General features: G+C 31.4%; 1 protein-coding gene across 1 annotated transcript in view; it reads left to right on the plus strand.

The window, feature by feature from the left end:
* LOC111369685 (importin subunit alpha-like) overlaps positions 1-2,630 on the plus strand; it is a 4,022-nt gene extending 1,392 nt beyond the window's left edge. The window contains exons 2-4 of the mRNA XM_022991289.1: positions 1,578-1,709; positions 1,991-2,115; positions 2,198-2,630. Coding sequence (XP_022847057.1) covers positions 1,578-1,709; positions 1,991-2,115; positions 2,198-2,219 — 279 coding nt within the window. The 3' untranslated portion in view covers positions 2,220-2,630. The remainder of the gene's footprint in view (positions 1-1,577; positions 1,710-1,990; positions 2,116-2,197) is intronic.
* The last annotated feature ends 8,859 nt before the right edge of the window (positions 2,631-11,489 follow it).

Genomic DNA, 11,489 nt, shown 5'->3' on the forward strand with positions numbered 1-11,489 from the left:
ACATGTTATTATTTTACAAGTATGACTATCAGTTAGGGTATACAAAACATAGCATGTTCTAATACTTGTGTTGTAATGAAATCGAGTCTCCGTGACCTAAAACGACATGTTGTCATTTAAAACGTATAACTGTCATTTTTCAAACTGAATGAATTTGCATAGTTAATAATATAATCCGTTTTTCCATCGCATAAATATACAAGCTATCGTAAAAACTACAACTCCTTTCAACCTCGATTGCTTCAATGTTTGAATAAAAATTCATACAATGGAAAACATAGCAAGATTTTATAGCAACACTTGTCAATATCTTTACATATGTTCCATAATCAATCATAAAAATCAATACTAACTGAACAAAAAATCAACATCCATGCACATGTTTTAAGACTAAATCATACAAGGCACTAACATCTAGACAAAATTAGCATCTAAATCCTATATTTTCCGACCACATAAAATTGAAAAATATACAAAGAAAACAATTATAGGTCTAAATGTATAGTAAAAATTTCAGCAGCTAGTTTCTTCCTCCAACATTCAGTCGTATCATTAGATATAAGTTTTACGTCTAATCCGACCGGCAAAAGTTCTATAAACTTGATAGTGTATATTCTGAAATCTTCCCTGTGAAAATATATGCAATATTAAATATAACATATGTAGTCTAATTTGACCGACAAAGTATCCAATGCTTGTCTCCACTCATCATTCAATTGTGTGACCAAAAGCATTTCTCCCCCAAACATCATCTAATATCTCTTAAATATAGTCAAGTTTTTGAAGGAAGCATATTTTTGAAGGTCTACCTTTAATTCTATCTTCAGCGGGAATCCCATACTCAAACGAGTGTTCAATTTCTACAATAAAAGTCACAAAACAATTATGTTAATTAATCAATGAACAAAAATGAAGAATTTATAGTAATGTTAAATGATACTTAGTACAATTCATTTTAAAAAATAGATAAAAGATAGGTGACATTTTCAAAATTACATAAATGGGAGAATGCCATTTGGAAATTCCAAGGGTGTGGTTTCTAGTATACACAAATGAGTCCTAGACGGATTCCCCTTGATTAAGAAAATACTTTTGCATAGTAGAAATATAAGGGGACAACCGAATTCTTGGATGATCCTTTTTTACTCATTGTCGTTTTGGGAAATCAACCCTAATACTCTTTGACCACTTCCAAGAAGAAATCTAATACTCTCTCCGTCCCATTTTTATAGACTTATTGTTTTCACACGAATTAAGAAATCTTATTTAACTTATTGAAAAAGCATTTTTCATCAATAACTTTCCTAGTTTACCTTTATTTATATTTGTACAATTTCAAGGCCAAGTGGAAAAATTAGTTATAATTAGGCAAATTAAATAATGATATATTAGTAAACAAACAAAACAAAACAAGCCCAATAAAGAAATAGGACTATATAATTGAGACAAGAAAATACGAAAAGTAAGCCTGTATAAAAGGGATGGAGGGAGTAAGAATTTCCATGCTAACTCCATGATTAAGGATGTTAAGCAGTGTTATCCTTTTTACTAACTTGCTTCTGTTGAATGATTTCCAGGTTATCGCTGATAATGGGGCTCTTCCTTTGCTGCGTGACTTGTTGACCACCCAAAATTATGAGCAACAAGCCAAGATCAACATTTTTACGATCATTAGACAACTCATTCAACGGTCTAAGGATTATATTCAGGTATGCAAATTACTACGAAATTGTTTTGTTTTTTTCTTTCAATTGGAGAAGGGGGAGAAATGATGTTAAAGGAAAAACCTTTTAAGTTTCCACCAATCAATTATTGTTTTGAACATCAAGACTGAAGATTTTTCTCGTCATGTTTCACAATTTTTGTCTCGTAGTGGTACTTTTGTTTTGATGAATTTGACGTTTGTACTTTTGTTTCTGTTTGTAAGTTCAAGTTTTCCGTTTATCTCTTAAAATGATGGATGCTGAGGATATGTCATCTTAATACACAGGCTGTGATTGAGGCTGGTATTATTTCACCTCTTGTCCAACTGCTTCAAAATGCTGAATTTGAGTTACAGAGTGCAGCTGCTCTTGCTATTCTTACTGTCACTGATGGAACTAATGAGCAAATCAAGTAAAATTTTCACAGCTATTGTCATATTCTCATAGCTTATTGTATATCTAAGTTGAGTATTAATGCTACATCTTGGTGGCAGGTTCTTGGTGCACGAGGGTTGAATAAAGCCAATGTGCGATCTTCTAGTTAGTCCCCACCTTTTCCACCAAGTAATTTTCATCATATTATGCTTGGAAGCCCTTGAGAAAGTTCTGAAAGTTGGAGAAGCTGAGAAGAACCAAGGTAACACTGAAGATGTCAATGTCTTTGCTCAGATGATTGATGATGCAGGGGGTCTTCAGAAGATTAAGAACCTCCAGACTTGTGACAGCGGTGAAATATGCGAAATTGCCGTGAAACTACTTGAAACATATTGGTAGGAAGAGAATGATGATAATCTGCCTTCTGGTGATGCTCCAGAATCTGGGGGCAGGTTTGTTACCCTGCAATTGATCATTCCTTTGTTTTCTGCCATAAATTTTAAGGCACGTTTGGTACATACTAATGAATTGGAGCCTCAACTTGATAGATAAGATTTTGAATTTTTTTCTCCATTCTACTCAACCAAACATGGCTAAGGCTTTAAAAATCTGGACATGATATTCAAGTGAGCCATCAAGGAGAAAGAAACTTTCAAGCTGAAATAGGAAAAAATGTAACAAAAAGTTCTTCTTCTCCTTCTTTTTCTTTGTATTTTTTTTTGGGGGGGGGGGGGGGGGGGGGGGCTTCAGATTTTTTTATTTTTTTTTAAAATTTTTTTTGGTTGGATGAGTTTGGAGTCAATAAAATAAGAACTTTAAAATGATCATATCATATTCATAAAATACTAATGTGCTAAATAGTATGTATAAGATAATAGTGGACCAATTTAAAATTAAAAGAATGGATTTTACATTGAATGGGTCATGAAGTGAATTTGTAGTTCTTTAATATTTTTTGACGCTGGTTTACTGATATTATTTGCTTATTAGTGCGTCGTTAGTAGATATTCAATGAAAAAAAGAATATTTTGTATTATATAAATATATTAAATACTTTATCTTATCTTATTGTCAAAGTTTTTGTACATGTTATGTCAAACATAACTCTTGAAAGTTATTTGGACAACTAATCACGATATTGAATTCGCCTAAATTATACAATTTTTATTTTATTTTATTGTCCAGCTGTTATGTTATGTTCACTGCTATCATGACAAAATCTCAATGCACTTGATCATCATAGAATATTTACGACATGTTACTTATACTTTTTTGATTGGTTCTCTTAGTTAAACAAAAATGACTTCCATTAGATAATGAAACTTATTATACAATACATGGTACACAAGAAATACGGATGAAAACAGGAATCCGTGCAAGCCAAGTAAGGAGTGTGGATACATAAAGATAGTCGATCGTTATAAAAGATTTGATCTATCAAGATTCCAAATATTGTTCGATTGCGTCTCCTTGAAAATTGTAGTCAAGTCTCCATTAATATGAATATTGCTATAGACTTTCAACATATTGTGGGAGATTAATTGTTGATCACTCGAGGAACTCCAAAACGTGACAAAATTATTGTTTAGAGCTTGATTTGATCAAGTCGTCATGTTGAATTTCTTGAATCTTGATTAAGAATTTTCAACAACATTAGATATATAAATTCAAATTCAAATTTTAATTTTAATAGCGGGCGCTCATACTTGAAAAAAAAATTAAAAATTAAAATAAACAATTTACTTATTTTAAATTTTATTTATAAAAAACTATTTAAACTTAATTATTTATTTATAACTTTTAAAATGATATGACTTTCAAGTTGTCGATTTGAATATATCCCCCACTTTCCCAAATACATAAACAGTCAAAATCATTCAATTCAAATTTGCAAAACTTATTTTCATTGGTATTACTTTTTTTCAAACAATAAACTTATATTATCGTCCGAGTCATATCTGTAATTTTATTAATTTAAAAAACTTTTAGAATCGATGGACAATAAACTTCCAAAAATAGGTTGGACAATTTTAATTTTTTTTGAAAAAAGAGGAAATTGCACTGCATGTCAACTTTTGGTTTTGTATTTTAAAAATGTCATTGTTTCAAAATCTTTCCAAGATTGTCATTTTTGGACATTTTTGTCTCCCCACAGGATATAAATACCCTACACATTCTTGAGTTGACAACGTAAAAATGTTGTACAAAAGTAAAGAAAATTTGAGAATCAATCATATCACAATTGCACTTCAAAGTGCCTACAATATATATATGGAGTGCAAGTCCTTGCATTGGGGTCCCGCTTCTTTGCAAATTTTATCATTTTACTTTTTTTTAATGTTTCCTTTCTTGATTCTTTGAAAACTATATGGAGTGCGAATTCTTACATTAGAATCCCGTTTATTACATCAATACAGAAGGAAGAAGTATATCTTAGGTAATGTTTCGAAATGTGCGTTTCTTTTTATGGTCAATTGAAGCTTTTATTTCAAGTTTTTTATCTTAGATTGCACCATCAATTTTGAGTTCCATACATCTAGACCGTGAGTTGGTTTGTTCTTCGTTTTGGGTTTGGCTTTGTTTGGGGTGTACATTGACAGGTAATTGGGATTTCTCCATTTTTTTGGGGTTTATTTTTTTTGGTGGAGGGGTTTGATTTTTTTCTAAATTTTTTGTGGATGTTATATATGAATTTTTTTTTATATTTTTATAAAAAAATATTTCGAGTTCTGTATTTCGTATTCGCTGAATTCGTTTGGTTTGTGGAAGCTAATTGTTGTATTATACTTGTCATTTGTTTATTACAAATCTTTTAAGCGAACTGTTTAATTTGTAACAATGAAAGTCTGTACGGTTATGAATTCTTGACATACGAGAACTTTTCAAAAGATCAGTTATGTGACCCATCTATTATGATAAACTGTCATTCCCTACAGTTCATTTCAGTTATTCTTGACAGATGACTAAATTTCGACAAATGAGTCATCTTTCGATATGAACTGTCATTCTCAATAGTTAAAGGCAGTACTTCTTGAACATTATAATTTGTTTTTTGCTTTCTTATATGTGTGTTTCGCATTAACATTTGAGGAATTTAAAATTTTAAATATTCTCGTCTCATTTTGTGATATGTAAACTAGAAATATTGAATTCATGTCTATAAGTATTGTGATTGTTGTTTTTAACTAGATGGAGGAGGCATCAACCTGTACTCGGACGATCATGAGGGTCTATTGCCTAGTGAGAACCAAGAGGTGAGTGATATATGCATTAATTATGAAGAATTCAAAATTTTAAATACTCTCATCTCATTCCATAGTTTGCAAGCTAGAAATATTGAACTCATGTTGGTTACTGTTGCAAATGTTTCAAATAGATGGAGGAGTCATAGAGCCCAAAATCCTATGCCTAGACAACAAGGAAGTTACCTAAGCTTGTAGAGTGACGGAGGCGGCCACCATACCCGTCGAAAGCAACGATGTTGTTAATACAAAGAGGCAGTGATCGAAACACATTCAATTTCCTATATCATCTATTAGGACTCCATACACTAAGGAGAGGAGGAAAAAAAGTAAAGAAATAGTATGAAGAAATTTGTTAATACTACATTAGGATTGATTTGTGACAGTATACTAAATGACCTCATTTTGCTTCCCTCGAAGAATGTGATTATAAACACGATTTCACGGTTGCATCTACATGTGGTTACACATTTCATCATTTTTTGTTTCTCGTACTTGTTGGATTGTTCGATAAACATAAGAAACATTGTTGAGTTATGTATTATAGTTTTGTCAAGATAAATATGGTAATGTCTTTACCAAATGTTTTGCAACAACTTATCCCTTATGCATTTTATTTGTAGTTACATTTTCTGCTTTGCAACCAACTGTCGAGAATGACAGAAACCTTCTGTCGGGACTGATAATTTAACTGTTAGGATATTATGCAATGTCTACAAATGATAATGAAATGCTAATAATAATGTAAATTAAAAATGATAATATAAGTTGAGAATGTGTGGGAACAGAATGTCCCTTATATATCTTTTTGTAGTCAAATTTTCTACTTTGCAACCACTTGTCGAGAATGATAGAAACGTTCTATCGGGATGGTATGCAATTTTTGCCTATGTAATTATTTTTCTTGTAAACTTAAACACGAATAATGTTTGCAAACGATAACAAAATGAAAATGATAGAATAACTTCAGAATGTACAACATTATTGGGAGGACATTCAAAATACGACTTCAATTACTTTTGGACATCAAGCCTATTTACATGAGTTGTGTTAGAATGGGGTTAGAACACGTGGTCCGATTATAGCCAACTCTACCATAGTGAGTGCATAGGGTAATATTTTGTCTACTCTCCACTTCCATTCGTCATCCATATAAACAAATTTTCCCCACACACAACACGTTGAATATAAAATGATTATTAATACCTAAAAAGTTGATATTGCAATGGTAAGAACTTTGCACAATTAATATGTCAACATTTAATAACTTGAAAGTGACGCTTTCGAATATTTAAATTCATTTAATAGCAAAAGGTGAAATGAATGGTAGAATCCCAACAGTTAAATTATCTATCTCGATAGTTTCTAAATATCTCGTTCGACAGTTGAGATGCCTAATTTGACGATTTCGAAATGCTGAATTCAATAGTTGAACTGTCAAAACTGTCGAAAAGCTTAAAAATATGAATTTGGTACTTTGGAGTAAATTATTCAAAACACTAATGGTGATAATCAATTCTCAACTATAACATCACAACATCTTTCCAAAAATAAATAAGGAATTACTCAATACTTCATTAAATATGGAATCCTTCACATTTTCTAAAGGATGTTGGTATATTTTCCTTCAAAAATATATCAGAAATCAAACAAATCAATGAATTAGAGTTTCAAAAATTTTAAATAAATATGACAATGTTCTGTTTAATATTTAAAATAGTAATCTATCAGATGAAAATATAAATAATTTCTAATAGCTAACCTCTGAAAAATGGATGATGAATACAATATTAATGTATTCTTGATGATGGAATGAAGAAGATGGATAAGGAGTTAAGGTTTGTGAATGGTAAGAAGTTTTGTCTATTTTTAACTTTTTCAATTTCTTTTTTTTTTTAAATCAAAATTCATGTTACCCAATATAATAATCATATCTCTAATATTTATAATATACAAAAAAAAAAATATCACATCACAACATTAATGACATTCAAATCAAACATTAAATGCTTGTAAAAAGGTGTCACTAAGAGTAATATGGACCTCTCAAAACAAAAAAGTGACATTTTTGACCATCCATATTGCAAATGAAATTTTTTTTATGCATTTTCAAATTTAGTGACATTTATTAAAATTTTCCTTTTAAAAATCGCTAATAAAACCCTTCAAAATCGATCCGCTCATAAATGTTCAAAACCATTACTTTAAAAAACATTCATAACTGGTATTGCAGAAACTCCTAAGCAGGCCTTACTTTATATTAAAAGGTGACATATATAATATTTTATTTTATTCTTTGTTTAAATATGTATAAAATTAACACCTTCATTTGTTATGAAGGTAAATGGGAACAAGATGACGAATACAAAAGTGATCAACGGTTGAAATCGTTGTCCCGATAAAACGCATAGACAAACAATCTTTGTTAAAATGAAAAATCATTTTTTAGTTAAGAAAGTGATATATCATATCACTTTTTTAGGAAGCTAAGTTTTGATACTGTTAAAAAAAGATTGAGTTGCCATTATTATCATTAATATGCAATTCCATCAATAAAATAATTGGCATAATCCTTATTTTACATATAAGCTAAATTCGATAACAAATTTATGAAGTTCATAGCGTAAAAAAGTATCATGTCACTATTCAATATTCCTATGGTATGATTAACTGCTAATCCTATAAAAGAGAATCTTCTTGTATATATTTATTTCTATAAAGTGATGAGGTGTCAAAATGTAAGTGGGGAAATTATTTAATTTATGAGATTTTGATTCAGATAAATCTCACAATATCATCTATTGATAAACTATTATATAAGTTGTTATGTACATGTAGTACAACCAAAATCTCAATGAACTTGATCATCATTGAATATTTCCAAGAAGTTATTTTATACTTTTTGATTGTTTCTCGAATTGACAAAATCAACTTTCGTTATATAATGATTTTTTTATACCATTTATGGTACAAAATAATGTGAAAATAGGAATCCAACAAAGACAAGTAGTGAGTATGCATACATAGAGAGACAGTTGATAGTTATAAAAGATCTTATCTATCAAGAATTTGAGCTTTGCTCGATTGCGATGTGATTCCTTGAGAGCAATATAAATATCTACATAATTTTACAATATATTGTGAGAGATCAATTGTTGATGATTCAAAGAGCTCCAAAAGGTGACAACATTATCCTTCAGATCTTGATCCGATCAAATCATTGTGTTTGAAACTCTTGACCATCAATTAAGAATTTTTTACAACAATCGATAAATAAAATATTAATTTTAGACTAATCATGTTTGGCCATAAAAGTGAACTTATTAAACTCGGTTAAACATGATTTCACGAGTTTGATTATTATACATGAATAGGCTTCTCATCATATATATGCTGGTTGGATTAATTTATATGTACATTCCTCCTTGACATCTTAGATGACATCCCTCTATATGTAGGAAATTTGGCCATTGATTGGAAAGAATGTTGTTAAAGCAGAAAAATTTTATATATTTTTTTATGTTGACGTACCATCACTATTTTACGAGAAATACTTGGGCTAGGACGATCGTTTCCTATGTGGTACGACCATCTAATGAGAAACCGACACCTCATCGGACGGATGAGGTGGTCGCTTCTCATTGAACGATCGCAGCACAAGTAGGATAGTGTCCTACCCAAGTATCGGTCTTGATCTAGCTAATATTTTTGTTGCTAAACAGGCAATCAAACTACAAATTTGAAATTCAGTGACGTTACTGTAAATGAGAAGAGAAGCCATGTCCATTTGATTATTAGGTGGTTGCTGAACCACCTAGTAATCGAGATCACCTCACAAGAATGATGAGGTGATGGCTCCTTATTGAACGACCGCACCACATATAGGAAGGTGTTCTACTCAAATATTGATCCTCATCTAGCTAATATTTATGTTGTGAAATAGGCAATCAAACTACAAATTTGAAATGTTGTGGCATTACTGTAAATAAGACGAGAAACCATGTCCATTGGATCATCAGACGGTTGTTGAAACCTGATAATCGAGATCACCTCACCAGCCCATTCCACAAGAAGGCTGCTATATGTACAACACAATGTATAGCAATTTTGATAGCCCTCTCACATATAGGGTCGTGGGCCCCACCTTTGTGAGAGGGCTACAAACAGCATTTTTGATTCCACAATCACTCAAAGACTTATTTTCTCTCTCTTACTCTCGGCGTTATCAAAGATATTTCAATACATATATGCATATACATAAAAGTTGAATTTATATAATTGAGGTTTTCTCATTTTACTGAATCGTGGAACAATGTCATTGAGGCCAAACGCGAGAATGAAGGTGATGCGAAGGAAGTACAAGGTGGTGGTGGACACGGAGGAGGGGTGGCGGAGGAGGGAGGACAACGTGGTGGAGATTTGGAAGAACTGAAGGGAGGAGAGCTTGTTGAAAAAGTGCCGTGAAAGCCTTCAAGCACAGCAGTTTTAGGCCACCGTCAACGTCCCTCAGCAGGTGGACAAGAAGGTGAAAACACGCTTATGATTGATTCTTGTAGGAACCTGAGAAATAAAATGAAATTAGGCTTTTTTTTTATTTGTAACGATCTAGCAGCACGAGCATAGTCTATAGACGAACGTTATGCTCGACATGTTTTCTAAGTAGGATGGAATTTAATATTGACCTTTATGGTATAATTTTATTTGTTTAAGACTAGATTTGCTTATATGTTATGACCGAACTATAAGGAAAATAGAGTCTATTAAGATTTAATTGGGAATCCATGGTGTTCATTTATTTTGCCAATTTAATAAGTTGTATAGACCAAGGACAATATATTATACCTAGGAATATATTTCATTATTGGTAGATAAACAAATCACTTAATTTTTCCAAACACACACACGTTTTCATAGTTTCAATACTCTTGGAAATTTGGATTGTATAGTTTCCATATATTTGAAAACTTGGAATGAAACCTAAAAATCAACCAATCAAATTCCTTTTGGGAAGGCAACCGTCCACCCCTTTTTTTAATTCCAATTTTTTATATACTTTCCAATAAATAAATATATATGTAATATATACATTGAAACCCATACATTTTGAACCAAAAACGTTCCGAGTAATAGAAAGAAAAATTGAGGCAGATTTTTATTACAGGGGAGAAAAAAGCATTGGTTGCATTCGGGAAACAATATTTACGTCCAACTTCATCAATTCAAAAGCGTCAAACGAAGGTAGGTAGAGGTGCAAGTGTTATTTTCGTCTTCAAATTATGATTTTTCGTTGAAGATTTGAATGAAATGGTACCTTCGGGTACGGTGCTTCGGTACCACTACAGTTTGAATGATCATTCTCCAGCTCTATGTGTTATGATAATGCTATAGATATTAGATTTTTCCGGAAATCCAACTACGTACGACAGTATGAATCTATGGTTCGAATTTTCTAATTTGATTACGATATGCACCGATAATATCTATTGAGTTTCAAACTCATCGGTTAAATCCTTTCTTACAGGATTATTTGTTTTTGTTGGGGCGCGGATGATGGAGGTTGAAGATGCAATATGTCGTGGAAAAGCCGGTGAATTAACGTCTTTAAATTGATTATGAAATATTTGCGTTTCCTTTTAATTAGTTTTCTATTGACATTGTATGGGAAACTATTTCTACGTACATTTCCTTATGAATAAGTTATGTTTATATATATATGTGATCTAGAATTTACTTACGAAACCCTTTTAAAAAAAAAAAAAAAAAAATGTGTTAACTATTTGATGTTGTTGTTTTCTTAAAAAATTCAGTTTCTGCCCAGATTTTAGAAATTCATAACTAATTTGTTACTTCGTATTTTTGAACAAAGCTAGGAGTGTTTGATAGCCTCATAAGTTAGCTACTAAATAAACTTGGAATCTTGTCAATCCGATATGTCACTTTAAGTAAACGGAGTGTTGCTGCTTTCTGAAAATTCCAGCTTCTGCCCTCGAACTTAAAAATTCGTAACTCAACCGTTACTTGGGATTTTTGGACAAAACCAGTGGGATTCAATAGTCTCATGGATTAGCTACTGTACGAACTTAAAATCATGTCAATCCAACTTCTATAGAATTTTATATGCCATCTTAAGTATGCTGCGCTGGGTTACCTCCCAAATCGAGTTGCTGCG

This window comes from Olea europaea, chromosome 20, assembly GCF_002742605.1.
Source record: "Olea europaea var. sylvestris chromosome 20, O_europaea_v1, whole genome shotgun sequence".
NCBI lineage: Eukaryota > Viridiplantae > Streptophyta > Magnoliopsida > Lamiales > Oleaceae > Olea > Olea europaea.